Genomic DNA, 18,513 nt, shown 5'->3' with positions numbered 1-18,513 from the left:
CAGCTGCTCACCTGGCCGTCGCGGGGCAGGTGGGGCTGGGGGTCTCAGCAGCACGCCCACCGACGAGCGCTTGATCAGTGTCCAAGGGCTTCCGTCTGCTGCCCGGGTCCCTGATGTTGATTTCATGGTGTGCCCTCCTTTACGCTCTGTCTGGGTCCTTCTGAGACTGTCCAGTTCTCCCTCTAAGCCCTAGCTAACAAACTGCTGAATCTTTTTAAAGCACTGAACGATGTTTATGCTAACCAGATACCATGTTCCAACAAACCAGCTAGGGAGCAATGAAGAATAAAGTAGGTTACAGGCTCGGAGTGGCATCATTACAGTTTTTACATGCTGTTCACAGTAGTTATTCTGACCAGAAGATACACGTACAGGAATCAGGTCAGTTACCTTGCAGTTTTTATGTACGTGTCCATGTCCAACTTGAATGTTGCTACGGTTCAATGATGCGTGATTTTTGCTTTTAAATGTCAAGACCCAGGGCATCTGGATAGCTCAGATGGTTAAGCCTCTGCCTCCAGCTCAGGTCATGATTCCAGGGTCCCGGGATCAAGCCCCACATCAGGGCTCCCTGCTTCGCAGGGACCCTGCTTCTCGCTCTCCCTCTGCATGCCCCTCCCCTGCTGTGCTTTCTCCGTCTCTCTCAAATAAATAAATAAATAAGTACATACGTACGTACGTAAGTTCGTTCCAATAACGGCCACATCGAAAACAGCAATTCTTTGTAAGCCACCAAACCCAAAAACTGTGAAAGCAGGAATTTGACCAGACCTTCCTGATTTTCTTTTGTTTGTATCTCTTGTGTAACACCGTCTATTTAATTTTCTTCTCCTCTCCTCCTTTCAATTCTATTTCTATGTGGAGACTGGACTATGCCAGGCTCGGATGGTACTGTTTTCTCTTCTTGGCCAGGCCTCGGAAAACCCTCTGTTCTTCAGGTGGAAAATTGATGTTACCAGATCTCTTGATATTTTCACAGCCCCTGAATCAAATTTTCTGGCTAAAATCCACTACATCTAATGCACTCAACTGAAATCCTTGGATTCTTCTCTCCTTATAACAACACATGGACAAAAACACAAATGAACAGAGCGGCTAGAACAGAAGCTGGGAGAGAAAGTGGCTTTATGCAGATCGCGTCAGTACCGCGGAGGGGCTGACAGGGCAGGCAGAGCGCTGGGCAGCACAGAGGGCGCTCAGCCCGGGGGGACCAGTACCTACCCAGTAATGGTTATCAAACCATCCCGAACACCTACACACTCAACAGGAGATCGAAGAGAAGAAGAGCAGCAGTTCTAGGAACAGAAAAGCAACCACTTTCTGGAAGGTGGGACGTGCGGAGACATGAATCCAAGGCAACATATGGGAAGAGAGACAGCAGGGAGAGGAGCAGGCTCCCAGCAAGAGAGCAAGCAGCGGAGCACAAAATCGGAACTTTAGAAGTCTGCTCTACTGAGGGACATCGCTCCAGAGGCTAAGCAGGGGTACAGCCCTTGCAGGGACAGTGTGGTCTCAGGTCCCGCGGGGTCACAGAAAGAGCGGGGGTGCCTGAGTGTGGCAGAGCTCCCAGGTATCAGAGCAGGGAAGCAGGCTACAGGGACGTATCTGAGTGGGCTATCAGCTCGGGGTTACCTTAAACCATGATCTCCGACACAGTCGGGACACTGCTTTTTGAGCTGGGACCCCACAAGTGGCAGATCTGGGGAGACACACCCCCCCCCAACTTCCTCCTATGGGAGGAGCGGTGTGGGAATGTGCTGCAAGAGTCTGCTGGGTTTGGAGACTCCAAACAGGGCTGTGCACCAGTCACAGACCACATGAGCACAGAGCAAAAAGCACAGAGACCAGCGAGAGAGGAGAATTTGAGATCACCAAACCAGCCCTACAGGAAATATTGAAAGGGGTCCTCTAAGCAAAGATACCCTAAAAGTAACATAGAACAGAAAGGAACAGAGACAATATACAGTAACAGTCAGCTTGCAGGCAATACAATGGCAGTAAATTCATATCATTCAACACTTACCCTGAATGTAAATGGCTAAATTCCCCAATCAAAAACACAGGGGATCAGAATGAATATAAAAAATAAGACCCATCGATATGCTGTCTGCAAGAGACTCATTTTAGACCCAAAGACGCCTCCAGATTTAAAGTGAGGGGTGGAAAACCATTTACCATGCTGATGGACATCAAAAGAAAGCTGGGGTGCAATCCTTTTATCAGAAAGATTTTAAGCCAAAGACTATAATAAGGGATGAAGAAGGACACTATGTCACACTTAAAGGGTCTGTCCAACAAGAACATCTAACAATTGTAAATATCTATGCCCCTAACATGGGCACAGCCAATTTTATAAACCAACTAATAAAAAAAATCAAAGAAACACACCAACAGTAATACAGTAGTACCAGGGGACGTTAACACCCCCCTCACTGAAATGGACAGATCATCTAAGCAAAAGATCAACAAGGAAATAAAGGCCTTAAATGACACACTGGACCAGATGGACATCACAAATATACTCAGAACATTCCATCTGAAAGCAACAGAATACATACACATTCTTCTCTAGTGCACATGGAACATTCTCTAGAACAGATCACATCCTGTGTCACAAATCGGGTCTCAACCAGTACCCAAAGACTGGGATCATTCCCTGCATATTTTCAGACCACAATGCTCTGAAGCTAGAACTCAATCACAAGAGGAAAATTGGAAAGAACTCAAATACACGGAGGCAAGAAAGCATCCTACTAAAGAACGAATGGGTCAACCAGGAAATTAAAGAAGAATTTTTAAAATTCATGGAAACAAAGGAAAATAAAAACACAACTGTTCAAAATCTTTGGGACACAGCCATGGCGGTCCTGAGAGGAAAGTATGTAGCAATACAAGCTTTCTCAAGAAACAAGAAAGGTCTCAAGTACACACCCTAACCCTACACCTAAAGGAGCTGGAGAAAGAACATCAAAGCCTAAAGCCAGCAGAAGAGAATAAAGATCAGAGCAGAAATCAATGAAATAGTAACCAAAAGAACAGTAGAACAGATCAATGAAACTAGGAGCTGGTTCTTTGAAAGAATTAGTAAGACTGATAAACCCCTGGCCAGACTTATTAAAAAGAAAAGAGAAAGGACCCAAATTAATAAAATCATGAATGAAAGAAGAGAGATCATAACCAACACCAAAGAAATACAAACAATTTTAAGAACATATTATAAGCAACTATACACCAGCAAATTTGACAATCTGGAAGAAATGGGATGCATTCCTAGAGATGTATAAACTACCACAACCTGAACCAGGAAGAAACAGAAAACCTGAACATTAATCATAACCAGTAAGGAGAGTGAAGCAGTCATCAGAAATCTCCCAACAAACAAGAGCCCAGGACCACACGGCTTCCCAGGGGAATCCTACCAAACATATATATTTTTTTATTTTTATTCTTTTATTAACAACATGAGTGCCCGGTTTAGCACTTTTTAAAAAAATTTTATTTATTTGACAGAGATCACAAGTAGGCAGAAAGAGAGAGGGAGAAGCAGGCTCTATGCTAAGCAGACAGCCCAATGTGGGGCTTGATCCCAGGACCCTGAGATCATGAGCTGAAGGAAGAGGCTTTAACTCACTGAGCCACCCAGGCGCCCCCCGCAACCAAACATTTAAAGAAGAATTAATTCCTATTCTCCTGAAACTGTTCCAAAAAATAAAAATGGAAGGAAAACTTCCAAACTTATTTTATGAGGCCAGCATTATTACCTTGATCCCAAAACCAGACCAAGACCCCATCAAAAGAGAATAACAGACCAATATCCTTGATGAACACAGATGCGAAAATTCTCACCAAAATACTAGCCAGTAGGATCCAACAGTCCATTAAAAGGATGATTCACCACAACCAAACTGAATTTGTTCCTGGACTCCAAAGGTGGTTCGACAACCACAAATCAGTCAATGTGATACAACACATTAATAAAAGAACAAGAACCATATGGTACTCTCAATAGATGCTGAAAAAGCATTTGACAAAGTACAGCATCCTTCCTTGATCAAAACTCTTCACAGTGTAGGGATAGAGGGCACATACCTCAATATCATCAAAGCCATCTGTAAAAAACCCACTGCAAATATCGTTCTCAATGGAGAAAAACGGAGATCTTTTCCCCTAAAGTCAGGAACACGGCAGGGCTGTCCACTATCACCACTGCTATTCAACATAGTACTAGAAGTCCTAGCCTCGGCAATCAGACAACAAAAAGAAATTAAAGGCATCCAAATTGGCAAAGAAGTCAAACTCTCACTCTTTGCAGGTGATATGATACTTTATGTGGAAAACCCAAAAGACTCCACTCCAAATCTGCTAGAACTTGTACAGGAGTTCAGTAAAGTGTCAAGTTATAAAATCAATGCACAGAAATCAGCTGCATTTCTTTACACCAACAGCAAAACAGAAGAAAGAGAAAGTAAGGAGTCAGTCCCATTTACAATTGCACCCAAAACTGTAAGATACCTAGGTTAGGAGTAAACCTAACCAAAGAGGCAAAGAATCTGTACTCATAAAACTATAAAGTATTCATGAAAGACATTGAGGAAGACACAAAGAAATGGGAAAACATTCCATGCTCATGGATTGGAAGAACAAATATTATGAGAATGTCTATGCTACCTAGAGCACTCTACACATTTAATGCAATCCATATCAAAATACCATCAACTTTTTTCAAAGAAATGGAACAAATAATCCTAAAATTTCTATGGAACCAGAAGAGACCCCAAATAGCCAGAGGAATGTTGGAAAAGAAAAGCAAACTCGGCAGCATCACAATTCCAGACTTCAAGCTCTATTACAAAGCTGTCATCATCAAGACAGCATGGTACTGGCACAAAAACAGACACATAGATCAATGGAACAGAATAGAGAGCCCAGAAATGAACCCTCAATTCTATGGTCAACTAATCTTCAACAAAGCAGGAAAGAATGTCCAATGGAAAAGGGACTGTCTCTTCAACAAATGGTGTTGGGAAAATTGGACCCACATGCAGAAGAATGAAACTGGACCATTTGGTTACATCACATACGAAAATAGACTCAAATGGATAAAAGACCTAAATTTGAGACAGAAATCCATCCAAATCCTTGAGGAGAACAGAGGCAGCAACCTCTTCGACCTCAGCCGCAGCAACATCTTTCTAGGAACATCGCCAAAGGCAAGGGAAGCAAGGGCAAAAATGAACTACTGGGACTTCATCAAGATTAAAAGCTTTTGCACAGCAAAGGAAACAGTTAACAAAACCAAAAGACAACCGACAGAATGGGAGAAGATCTTTGCAAATGACCTATCAGATAAAGGGCTAGTGTCCAAAATCTATAAAGAACTTATCAAACTCAACACCCAAAGGACAAATAATCCAATCAAGAAATGGGCAGAGGACATGAACAGACATTTCGGCAAAGACATCCAGATGGCCAACAGACACGTGAAAAAGTGCTCCACATCTCTCGGCATCAGGGAAATACAAATCAAAACCACAATCAGATACCAGCTCACACCAGTCAGAATGGCTAAAATTAACAAGTCAGGGAATGACAGATGCTGGCGAGGAAGTGGAGAAAGGGGAACCCTCCTACGCTGTTGGTGGGAATGCAAGCTGGTGCAACCACTCTGGAAAACAGCATGGAGGTTCCTCAGAAAGTTGAAAAGAGAGCTACCCTATGACCCAGCAATCGCACTACTGGGTATTTACCCTAAAGATACAAACATAGTGATCCAAAGAGGCACGTGCACCCGAATGTTTATAGCAGCAGTGTCCACAATAGCCACACTATGGAAAGAACCTAGATGTCCATCAACAGATGAATGGATAAAGATGTGGTTCATACACACAATGGAATACTGTGCAGCCATTGAAGAAATGAAATCTTGCCATTTGCAAAGCGTGGATGGAACTAGAGGATATTATGCTGAGCGAAGTCAGACAGAGAAAAACAATTATATGATCTCCCTGATATGAGGAAGTGGAGATGCAACTTGGGGGACTTGGGGGTAGGAAAAGAATAAATGAAACAAGATGGGATCGGGAGGGAGACAAACCATAAGAGACTCTTAATCTCACAAAACAAACAGGGTTGCTGGGGGTCGGGGGAAAGGACAGGGTGGCTGGGTGATGGACGTTGGGAGGGTATGTGCTATGGTGAGCGCTGTGAAATGTGTAACACCGACAATTCACAGACCTGTACCCCTGAAACAAATAACACATTATTTGTTAATAAATTAAAAAATAATTTTTAAGGAGACTCCACACCCAGTGTCAGGCCCAACACAGGGCTTGAACTCACAACCTGAGATCAGAACCTGGGCCAAGATCGGGAGTCAGATGCTCACCTGATTGAGCCACCCAGGTGCCCCAGGAACCAGCACTTTAAAAAACCGAAATGGGAGAGAAAACGAGAGTTCCTCGTGTGTAATACGGCTAACATGGGGGCCGTGTGTGGATGCAGACACATCTATCATGTGGACGAAGTTTCCGTACCACATGTCCAACTCAACTGCGAGTCACAGAACGTTGTCCTTGGTGGGTCACTCTCTCCAGGCAGGCTTCCTCGGGGTCCTGGGTAGGGGTGGGCGGAGGCACACTTCTCCCGGCATCCCCGGAGCAGAAACCAGACCACGCGTCACAGTGAAATAAAGGGACAGACTCGTTTCCGACATCATGCCTGTTGTGTGCGCACGTGTAGACGCCAGCGCAGTTTTTCTGCCAAGATGGCAGACAGGATTTCAGACCGGGCTCACTTCGGCTCCCGTCCCTGGGTCATCTCTGTGTTTGCTTTGCTGTTGTACTTTTTTTTTCATTACTTTTCCCCCTTTTTGTTACATTCACGTGTCTCTTTCCACCTTTCCTTCTTGTCTTTTTATGTATTTGAGCACATATTCCAGGTACATTGTCATGACGGGGTCTGTGATGTTGTGTTCCACCCAGGGGCTCACATCTGGACACACAGCCCTTCGGGAGTTGTTCTAGATCTAAAAACAATGTGCACACGTGTGCATGTGCGTGTGTGCACGCCCACGTGCCCTGGGCCCTGGGCTAAGGCTTCCCATGTAGTTAACAGCACATCTCCTGGCTCTCTCCTTGTCCCTCTGTTAACTTTCCAATGTCACCAATAACTGATTTTCATGACGACACTTGTGATTTTTGTCCTCGCTGGACATTCACTGTCTGGCTTCAGCTTCACTGACGGTTCCTGCCTCGGAAGGAGGAATTTATCTGTGTCTCACACTTGACCTTCCAGTCCCTTAAAAGAATTCTTCAAGTTACCATTCATTAAAGGGAATAGCTTGTCTCCTGGCCTCAAAGTCCTCTGATCGGGGACCCGAATTCTGCACATGGCTTCCAGCTGGGACTTTCGGTCACACAGTTCGTCTTGTCCTCCTGGGGTGAGTTCCGGGGTGCGCAGCACAGTGGGGAGATCCTTCACACCCCCGCACCTCGATGTCTGTCCACGGTTACTTCAGACCGTGGGGACACCCAGCCTTACCGCGTGTCACAGGCAGTCAGTACACAGCGTGTGTGGTCACGGGGAGGTGGCACAGCCGTGTCCCCTTGTCACTCTGATGACGCAGCCGTGCACGGCTCACAGCAGCACCGAGACACGGGAAGTGCGCGCAGCGGGGAGCGGCGAGATACACGCGGGCACCGAATCCTCTCACCGGCCCGATTTGGGGCGCAGGCACATGCATCTGGGAATGACGTTTTAGGTCGGCTTGTGTTAACTGCACGGATCATTTCTGTCGGATCACTGGCCTGTTGCTGCACTTCAAACCACCTCAACACAAAGGGGCTTAAAGAGCCCCGGTTTCCCGTGGCCGTGGGGGCTGGCGGCTGGGCCCGGGCTCCGGGGCGGCTCCTGTTGGCCCCACCTGTCTGCTGCTGGGCCTGCGCTCCCTCTGCGGTGGGCCAAGGCCTGCAGCTCCGGCGGGGTCGGCCGGCCGTCTCCCCACAGATCCTCGTCCCCAAGGAGGCAGCTGGCCTTGGCTGGGAGGTGGCAGTGCTCTGGGAAGCGAGAGACACGGGGCTTCCCACAGCCGCGACCTGGAAGTCACTCGCCGGCCTCCCCCGGGGCTCTGTGGGCCAACACTAATCCCCAGGCCGGCCCAGAGCCGAGGGGTCACGAAGCCAGTCCAGCTCTCGGTGAGAGGAGCCACCATGCGCCCCAAAGCCTTTAGTCCACGCACCCGTGGGCATGTCCATGTTAGTGTGCGCAGCTCAGTGAACATGCAGACTCGGGGTCACGTCACCGCACAAAGCCCCCTCACTTGCATGAAGGAAATGCTCGTCTAACTGAAATTCTAGCCAAATGCTTTCCAGGGCCTGTGGCTCACACTTCGCAAGAATTGCTCCTTTCTCGCTGCCCAGCCCGTTTCCTGGGCTGAACTCAGCTCAGGTTTTCCCACCGGGAGGGGCAGATCATTCGTGCAGTGAACTGTGTGAAGGTTACGGGGGGCGGGGGGGGGGGGGGGACAGGTGCGGAGAAGTGGGAGCCCTGCGGCTTCGGAGCGGCGTCTTGGGTCTTTGCTCCCGTGGTGTCCAGTGCCTTCTCCCCACTAAGAACACCTGAACTCTTCCCTTGCAGGGATTAACCAAAGTGCTGATAACTTACACATCTTTCTCCTGGTGTGTGGCCTTAGACAAGTTAAGGACCCTCTTTACTTGGTGGATGTGTTCTCAGGTACGTTTTGTTGACAGAATTCTGTCTGGGGTCTGGTCTCAGCCTACTTCTCTGTAGGATTTTCAGTCTTCCCGTCTCCGTCTTCCCACATGAGCAGAACCGCTTCTAGGTGGGTACTCTGGAAACAACCAGAAAAATAAGAGCAGTGGGCAGTGTCCGTTTCTACTCTCCTGTGCCCTCGGCTTCTGAGGAAATCACAAAAACAGTGAATAATTGTAAGAATAAGATAACCTTGCCTGGAAATGTCTCACACACGTCAGTTTGTAGGATACATTTGGAGATTTGCTGCATTGCCTGAATCACCCCTAAGTCCACGTTGGCTTGTGGAGTGTTTCCTCCTGGTTGTTCCAATAGGGGCGAGATCCGGATAATGCACAACATTCTAGAAAAAGCATTTTACTTAGAATAATACAACGTTCGGTGTTTACTTTTCAAATACATAGAATTTTACTGTTGAATGAACAGTGATAAGAAATAATGTATATTATCATATAATTAACGTTAAACTTAATTACGTTTCCATCTATGGCATAAAACCACTGAATTTTTTTTTCTCTTTCTTCCCAAGAATGGCATCGTGAAGAGCCTAACGTCTACATGGTGATCGCAGGTCCTGAAGTAAGTCCGCGCACCGCAAGCACTGCTCTCCTCTCTGTCTTTATGTGTTTTCTAAAATTAGTTGACATTTCTCTTTAACCACGTTATTTTCTTCCTGTCAAAGTAATTAAAGTCTGCTTTTTTATAAATGAAAACCACGTGTAAGGGTGAGGAGGTTTTGTAATTCCTCGCAGCTCATCGACTGCTACAGCGGGTAGGTTTTCACGGGAATGCGGCAGTCTGAGTTGGTGCGTGGGGCGCGCGGGGTATGTGGCCCACGTACCTGAAACTCCTTTACGCTGCACAGCAAACCACGCAGAGCCGTCCCTTTGCCGAGCACCGGGTGAGCTGGCCAACTTGCATTTAGGACCCAAGCGGTGTGGGAAGTAACTATCCATGAGCGCGGGAGAGCAGAGGCCAGCAGAAGCCCTGGGAGACCCTGTGTCTCGTTGTACGGGCCTCCAGGAGAGTTGCTGCTCCCCTCAACAATGCGGGTCAAGCACGTGCAGCTCTGTCCCACACGCAGGGCCGAGCACTCGGGAGTCAGAGCATCGGGGTGGAGACTCCTCCTGAGAACGAACTATGATTTACTCCAAGTGCTGTGGGAAACGAAGCAGGCTTTGTGCTTCCAGCAGGGAGCGATGGGACCGTGCCCCCATGGGGTGTCTGACAGGGCAGCAGATGGCACACCCTGGGGAAAGGCATCGCTCATTTCCTTGGTCCTGTTTGCCAAACCGGGATAGTTGAGCTTGTGACCTCGCCGTGTCACCCACTGTATTCATGGGGGGTGCCCCTGAGAATGTAAATGAGTGGGTTCCCGCACACCACAGTCTCACCTGCTCTGCACGCTCTTCTACGGGTTCCGGCTGCCTGGGGACACGCACTTGTCTCCGTATTCCCAGACTTTTGGAGATAGTACGTTTACCTGGAAAGAGATCCTGTAACCTAATAAAAATAGCGAGGGCTCGACTCTGCCCATGAAAAATGAACCACTCCACATTCAGTGCGAGTGTTTGATGCAACACACACTCACACACACACACACGCCTGCACACGTGCTCGGCCGCAGCCTTCCGGTAGCAACAAGATGACCCCAGGGCCCTGCTGCGTGTGAAGTCCCCTCGCGGCCGAGCTGTTTATGACGAGGATGTTTTAATTCTGTTTCCATCCTTCCATCCGAAGAACGTTACTGAAAGGACAAGTTTGAGTTAGATGCTGAAACCCCCAGTACCGGAGAGAGAAAGCCTCAGACTTAGAAGAATTTAGCGATGTGGTTTCTCATTTCCACTATTTCCGTTTTCACGGCGATGTTCTATTTATGGCATGTGATGCTGGCTTTACAACTATGAAGATTTTCTTTAAAAATAAATTGAAATGGCTTCAGAAAAATATTAAATAAGGAGCCGTACAGATGGTACGCAGATACGACAAATTACAGAAATGCACGCAATGGCCCGAGTCTGGGGAAGAGCTGTTATGAAGTGTTCGTGTCCGCGTGCAAGAGACCCCACAACGTGGCCTTGCTGGACAGAAGCGCCGGCCCGCGCCCCACCACAGACGACCCCGTCCGCCCGGGTCTCTGTACCACGTTTCCGTGTGCGGAAACCTGCCCGGGGGCTCAGGAACACTCCGGAAGCAGGGAGCTCGTGACAGCAACCCCTTCCCCGGGAATGGAGACCCAGGGGGCGCCAGAGCTGGGGCAGTGGCCGGGAGGGGCGGCTGGCCCCGGCGTCCCCTCCCCAGACCTACCTGTGTCCCTCCATTCAGCCTGCCAGCAGCGGGGGACAGTCCCAGCGTGGCTGCCTCCTGAGGGCTTCTCAAGCGCCGGTCTTCCGGGGGACACGGTTGTCATCTTGTCGTTTCAACTGAAGGGTGACGCTGTGTCTCACATCCCAAAGAAATGCGGTCTTTGTACCACTTGCTATCGCACACACATGGGGCCTACAACGTGCATCGCTGTTATATCTCTCTGTGTCTTTAGCTTCTGGAAGGAGGTGGTGGTTTGGCGCCAGGAGAGGAAGCGCAGGTCTGTGGCGATGCTGGAGAGCGCGTCACCAGGAGCGTTCATGATTCCAGAGCTTCCAGGGGCTCCTGCGGGCTGTTTCCCAGCCGGAGTAGTAGCCCTGCAATGCCGAAGAACAGGGCTTGCTTGGCAAGTGCAGGTCTGAGACGAGCCCCAGGACGGTCGCCAGCTAGAGCGCCTGCCGGGGCCCCCAGGGACTGTCTGGAGCTGCGTGGACAGCCCGCCTTGGTCTGCTTTTGTGGAGCAAAGACCCCAAGCAGTGACGGGGGGTGGGGGCTAGGAAACGGCACATTTGAGTTGGGGGTCCAGGACCCTCCGTGAAAGGTTATGACCAGAGACTCAGGGCCCTTCAGCTCACCGATCACCAATGATTGAAGGCGCGTCTTCTACAAGGCACTGCACTACCGCGAACCGAAACCGCGGCGGGAAACGGGAGGCACATCTCTCTGCCCAGCAGAAGCAGGAATCAGCACCTGCCCGTGTCATGGGCACACTCCGCCTGGAGCTTTCCTGGGGTCCGCCTGCTTCTCCCCCACTGCCCAGGGAGACGGTTCTCCCCTACCTCAGTCGGCTTCGGGTAATGCGGCGTCACGCCCTTCCTGGCCCAAGTACAGAAGTGAAGGCTTCGGGTCTGACACGTTCATATACGTCTGGTCCGTTTGGGCAACAGAATCCCATGGATGGGCTGGCGGACCAGCGACAGAGACCTGGTTCTCCTATCCTGGACGCTGGAAGTCTGAGAGGGAAGTAACGCGAGGCCTCTTCATGGCCGAGGGACGCTCTCCGGGGTCATTTGGGAGACTTGATCCCATCGGTTAAGACGGATCTTATTTCTGAGGCCTCCACCTTCATGACCCACTCACCTCCCAAAGACCTCACCTCCTGACGCCATCATCTTTGGGGATTCGGATTCAGGGTATGAATTAGGGGTGTGGGGGACACAACAAGCCATAGAAATACCCCTACCTCATAAGAGGTCTCTCTCAGACCTAAGGGGAAAACAAAAAGCCCCATCCAAACTGTGGTGCCATCTCAGCAGACAGGATAATTTGAGCTTCTAAAAGGCAGCATCGAATCCACAGGGTCACAAACTCCTCCAGACAAGTTGTTCTCTTCTTGATTCTTTGCGTCCCACGGAAGACAGACGTGATGCGTCCAGACACACATCTCAGATCCCCTGGGAACCTGGGCAGGCTGGTGTCTAAGGCTCACCTGTTTGCTTCCTAACCGTGACCTGGGGTACGCTGGTGAGTGTCCAGCAACTGGTGCTCGTGGGGAGCAGGGCACGGAGCCTTTTTCTGGAAGCCCCAGTGGCCTGTTGCCACAGTGTGGAAGCTTCCGCCACGGCCAGTTCGCAGTTAACAGGGGACATCTCTGAAGACAGTGGAGATGCACGCGCACGGCCGGGGGGCGGGGGGCAGACCCAGGCAGCACAGGGTGCGTGCACGCACACACGCACATCACCGGACGAGCGTCACTAGACGGGGCTGCTCTCGCTTCGCACAGCTCTGCACTCTGGGCCTTGCTCTTGACGCAGCTCCACGCCCAGCAGCGCCTGAACATGACTAAGACTGAGACCCGAGCTGAGATCAAGAGTCTGACGCTTAACTCTGGTCCTTTCTGGAAGACTGTGCTGTCCCTTGCTATGTGATGCTGTTTTCTTCCATGTTATTTTTAAAAAGCTTGTTTTTGCCCAAAAATCACTCTCATGATTTGCTTCCTAATCTGACATGTGAAAATCACTGACTTGGCCACGCCGGACGGGGTCTGTCCCACTAGGCGTCCATTCTCTCCGAGGCCAGCGTGCGCGGCAGCTCCCGCCGTGGGCGCCTCGCCCCAGACATTGGCCTGGCTCAGTCGGGACCGGCAGCTATGCTCTCGCTGACCGCCCGCCCAGCCCAGCCCCCCACGTTCATCCTTACAGGATCTCCGGACATCTGTCTGCTTTCATGGTCGAGGATTCAATCTGACATCATGTCTGAAGACCAAACGAGGGCGGGGGGGTGAATTTTACACTTGAAATTGAATCCTTGCAACATCGGTGATTAATCTGGAAATGGATTTTCAAAGTGGGTCAGAGCTCAAACCTTGGGACACACCAAAACCCATGCTTTAACGACTGTGTCGTGTAGGAGACTGCCATTATTTGTGACATCTGACAGGAATTCACTCCTCATTCTGTGTCCTCCTTTGTTAACTGCGAAGTTCCGTGGCTGAATAAACTCTTTCGCTACGAATTACACAGAGGTCACGTGCTGGCTTCCCTGGACGAAACTGCACTGACTCGGTGAGCTAAGGCGTCTGGAACAGTCTCTCATTAGGGAATCGGCGCGGTGCACACAGCAGGGGTCCCTCTGGTCCTTTCTGTGCATGGAGCCCCATCACATGGGACACACTAGTGAGGAAATCAGCACCGCTCAGTCAGCGTCCCTCGGCCACAGGCGTCACACCAACTCCAAATGCAACTTACAGGAAGACAAGAGCCACCAAGAGAGTAGCTGGGGACTAGAGGTCAGCCGGGAAGGTGCCGTCCAGGACACCCCCTGGGGAGGAATGAGCTCCACCCACTTCATAGTCTCCGGATCCTTCGGTTCCAGGTCCGGGACCCAGTTCGGGTTACATCCCACCCTTTTGTAAGGAGAGGACTAGGCACCCGGTTCCACTTTGACCAACTGTGTCCACGGGAGGAGGTGAGGAAGAACCAAAGGAAGGGGCTCTGGCAGAAGAGGTGGATGCTGAAGGGTCCGAGGAGAAAGTAGACATCCGTGGCACGTACAAATGCCCTGTTGGTCCAGACGTGCGGACGGAGGAAGGGAAGACGTTTATCAGTCAGTTGATGGGAGTAAACAGCCACAACGTTGGGTCCCTGGGGTGGCCTCAGTGCTTTCCTTGGGGAAACGGAAAGAACGCCCCTCGGTGGGGAAGACTGTGCTCGGCTGCCCGAATCTGCTGTGTCCTCCTCTGGATGGCTGCTGGGCGACAGCCATGCTGAGCAGAGTCTCTGCAGGAGACCGGGCCACCATTATTTATGCTGTTGTTCGTTCACAAGGACACTATGCACGTTGTTATAAACGTGTCTGTGTGCACGCGTGTACGTTCACATCTACAAAACCGGACTTCTTTATTCAGTCCTTCAAGAAGTTCTTACTGAGAGCCGCTGTGTTGTAGACATACGGAGCGCATGGCGCAGATGTGACACCTGCGGCCACGAGGCACACAGTCCAGTCAGAGGACAGACGGGGGCTGTGTCCGCAAGGGAGGGCCCAGGGCCGTGGAGCACTCACAGGCTCCTGCCGCTTCCCCCGGCCTGGCCCAGAAGGCATGGCGTCGCTCTGCCCACCGAGCATTTATCCGGTCTAGTCACCGTTTATAAAATTGTCACACGAATGTCCTTAGGTCGCTTCAAAAATCACAGATGCTGTGTATGTTTCATTTTTTAGGTGCCAGACGTGTTTATGTCCGTGGCCGTTCTTAGCAAGAACATTTTAAAATGGGGATCCCCGTCCCATATGGGATCTCCATAGTCATTCATTTAAACCCTGTGGCATCATCCGCGTCCTGCAGCAGGTAGTTCCGTGTGGCCGGGTAGTACGGCGGCTGCACGCTCGGACCCTGCAGTGAGCTGGGTGTCCCCTGCCTGTGTCTCAGCTTCCCTATCTGCAAAGTAGGCATGACCAAGACAGTGCCACCTGCCTCACTGTTTCTCGCGGGGACTGAGTACTGGCGCGGTGCCTCGAACAGCGCCTGGCTCGCGGGCAGCGTCCTAGATGACGTACGTGGGAAAGCGCAGCACGTGCGAATGTCTCCTTGCGGCCCGGACACGCTGGGATCCCGGGTTAGCTGTGGGATGGTCTCAGTCTGGCTTTGGTTTCCTATTAAAGCTGCTTTGATCTCTCCGTTCAACCATTTTAGCAAAGCGTGTGGCTTCTGCTTCCAGGAGGGTCTCAAGTGGCCGCATCTGCCGGCGCTCCTTGATAAGGAGTGTTTTGAGCACTCGGTCTGAGCAGGACAGCTTAATGACTTCCCACGGTAACGTCTTATATCAGAGATGATTTTCTTTAAGCCTGGAGTTGAAACAATATCTTCGGCTCAGAAATAAATAAGCTTAGAGAGAGGAAATGAGAACCTTCTTTGCTCCTTACGATGCTTTTGCTTTTTAAAATTTCATAAGGTGCTTTCATTACATAAAAAAATCTACCTTTTTTTCTTTATCTTGTATTTTGTTCCACTTGGCTTCACTGGGAGATCTGAAACGAACCGAGGTGGAAGGTAAATCCTGGCCAGTGTCACGCGGCGTGTACTTCCAGCTCGAAAGCGGTTAGACCTTCAGCTGCATTTTAGTTAGCGTGCTAGTATTTCAGCAGACTCCTCAAGTTTTCCTCGATGAATTGCTTTTTTCTAAGCAGTTGTGACAGAAGCAAGCTAACAAAACTAAACATGAAGGATCTCTAACTAAAAATGATCATATGTAAAGTATGAATTTGACAATTACTATGGAAAGCCAAAAGAAGGCTTTCATTAGGCTGTTTGCTTTTTCATGATAAGCTATTGGGATTATAATGTAATTCCATTGTTTAAGATCATTTCAAGAATTTCAAGAATCATTTCAAGAATCCGGAGTAAAAACGGAAGGGAAGGGCCAGACGGAAACCATGCATTTAGCGGATATTACCAAGCAGTGTGCTGTGTGCAAGATATTCCCTTGGCGGGAAAGGACATGCACACGGGGGCAAGGCGGACGAGCAGCAGACTGGGCAGGCCTGCGTTTGGTAGCAGGTGGAAGGAAAGGGGGGAAGGAGACGTCGCTTCTTGTTTGGTTGATCAGGGAAAGTCTCCCACGGAGGGGGCGTCGGCCAGGGACGGAAGGGGGCATCGCTCGTGGCGAGAGTGGCCAGTCAGGGAGGGAACTAGAAAGCTACAGGCAGGCTTATCATGGGAAAATACACAGGTAAGCAGGTACTGATTCCGTAGTGCACGTTGGTGTTCCGTGAACTAGTGGATAAAACCCCTGAGGACACAGCAGAGAGGCAGCAGAGCGTTCCGTCTCCTGGCCCGGCACCCTTCCAGCTGTGTGACGGTGGTTAAGCTACACGAGCTCTCTGAGCTGCACAGTCCTCTCGTGTGAGGTGGGGTTTTCACATCAGGATCGCTGGCAGGAAGTAAGTGAATGCACAAAGAGAATGTAGCGTAGGTTAGGCCCAGAGACGTGGCAAGTAAACACGGACTCTTAATGGCCATAAACACCAAATCATCCAGAAGTGTGAGTTTCTCCTTTGAAGCTTTTTCGAGAAGTGGGGAGCGTGTTGCAGGCTCCAGGGGTCCATCTCTAGCCCTGGCACTGCTTCCAGCTGGCCCAGCGCCCCCAGAGGAGAAGGGGGGCAGGCAGGGGGCCTCAGAGCAGGGTTCCCGCAGAGGCACTCGGCCAGGCCACTGGCTGCAAAACCCGCCTGCGAGCGGGCGCCCTCTGCTGGCGGCTGAAGAAATCCTCCCAGGCCTGCACTGGGGTGCTCTGGAAGCTGTCCTCATCCCAAGTCAGGCTCCGACCTGGCTTTGGGCGTCTGGTGCAGGAACTGCCCGGGACTTCCCGCAGATCCGAGCTTTCGGGCTCAGCTGTAGGTGCTGTGCAGGAGGCAAGTGAGGCCTATCGGCTATTTGGAAGAGACCAACCTGTGTGCTGTCCACACCAGGTGTGTGATAATGTTGCCAAAGACACGGTTCGCAGGCTGCGCATGTGAAGAACCTACTCAAGAACGCTCTGGACGGAAACTGTTCATTCTCAAAAAAGCAAAAACCAGGGCTTCTGGGGGGCTCAGTCAGTGAAGCGTCCGCCTTTAGCTCAGGTCATGGTCTCAGGGTCCTGGGATCAAGCCCCGTATCAGGCTCCCTGCTCAGCGGGGAACCTGCCCCTCCCTCATGCACATGCTCTCTCGCCCCACTCCCAAATGAATAAATAAAATCTTAAAAACAAAAGACCCCACAAAAGATTCTCTTCTTGTTACTGGTCGTCCTGAACATCAGCTACTTCCCCCCAAGGGGCAGCAGGTGCCCCAGTATGTGACCGTGAATGGAAATCCAGGGGCACAAGTCAGGTCTTGGAAGCATTTCTACTTTGTGTGCAGATGTTTAACACGAAAGTAGAGACGTGTAAAGCACTTGTGCAGGTCAAAGGGCTTTGGCAAGAAACATCAGCAACTGAAGTTTTTAACAATTATACACAAACCTGTGAAGGCTTTCTGGATCGTGCAAGCACTGGGACTTTCTTAGCGCGAGCAGATCGTTTATGGACGGTAACTAAACGGTACTCGCCCATCTGTAGCTCACACGGGATCCCAGCCACGTGCAGGCTCTTCTCCCTCGTAAGTGGTCCCACGTGTAGGTGCATCTGTCTTCTGGCCGTCCTGTCACCTTGCTCTTGAAATACATTAAACTCCAGAAACATCTTCCTGGGGATAGTTTCAGTGTTCCCTGCGCCTCCAGACTGGCTGTGCTAGCTTCTGGGATACATCCCAGTCGGTGCCAGCGGTTTGAAGGATTTGGGGTCCAACACACGCACGGCGTTCCCTTGCCAAAAGAAACGGAAATGAAGGTTCTGGAAGGCACAGCATTTTTTCAGTTGGCGCGATAAAGTAGACAGACGCCGTCATAGTCATCAAACCGACTTGTTCTGTAACTCTAATACCTACCGCTACAGCGTGAATGAGAACCAAAGTGGAATCTGCGCCCGCTGCTTGCTTGTCAGGAGGACGGGACGAGCCGGCAGACACCGTGTTAGTAAAATGTGTTCCTGCCCTCCTCTGTCTGGGTCTTTGAGGAAGTGCTCAAGATTTGTTGACACAGAGCATCAACTTAAGAATAGTTATTGTTCTAAAAATTATTTTAAAAGTGTTATTTTTAAAGTTATATTTAAAAGTTATTTAACAAGTTATTTTAGAAGTGTTATTTTTAAAAGTATTTAAAAATATTTCATGGTTGCCAGCACGCTGCACGGAAGGCCAAGGGCAAAGCCGAGGGCCGCTGGCTGAGTCTGCACTGGGGCCAGTCAGATGCGAACACACGCTGGGCTCCACCCTGGCTGGGCTCGTGGGAGTGCTAGGACAGTGGGACAGTGTCCCCTCACGTCCTCTGGGTACCCCCGAGAGTAAGGCCGCCGGAGAAGAGGCCAC

At 50.2% G+C, this 18,513-nt stretch overlaps 1 protein-coding gene across 3 annotated transcripts in view; it reads left to right on the top strand.

Moving 5' to 3' along the window:
• Positions 1-18,513, top strand: part of LOC111156554 (glycosyltransferase 1 domain containing 1) — an 82,743-nt gene that overhangs the window by 41,181 nt on the left and 23,049 nt on the right. For 2 of the 3 annotated variants that reach the window (XM_022517533.1, XM_022517531.1), the window contains exons 7-8: positions 8,635-8,730; positions 9,299-9,348. The exons of the other annotated variant lie outside the window; for it this stretch is intronic. In XM_022517533.1, coding sequence (XP_022373241.1) covers positions 8,635-8,730; positions 9,299-9,348 — 146 coding nt within the window. The remainder of the gene's footprint in view (positions 1-8,634; positions 8,731-9,298; positions 9,349-18,513) is intronic. 3 annotated transcript variants of the gene reach the window in all.

This window comes from Enhydra lutris, unplaced genomic scaffold (genome assembly GCF_002288905.1).
Source record: "Enhydra lutris kenyoni isolate GAN:26980312 unplaced genomic scaffold, ASM228890v2 scaffoldscaffold46, whole genome shotgun sequence".
NCBI classification, from domain to species: Eukaryota; Metazoa; Chordata; class Mammalia; order Carnivora; family Mustelidae; genus Enhydra; species Enhydra lutris.
Note: the sequence above shows the minus strand (reverse complement) of the source record. Positions and strands in the feature narration are given on the sequence as shown.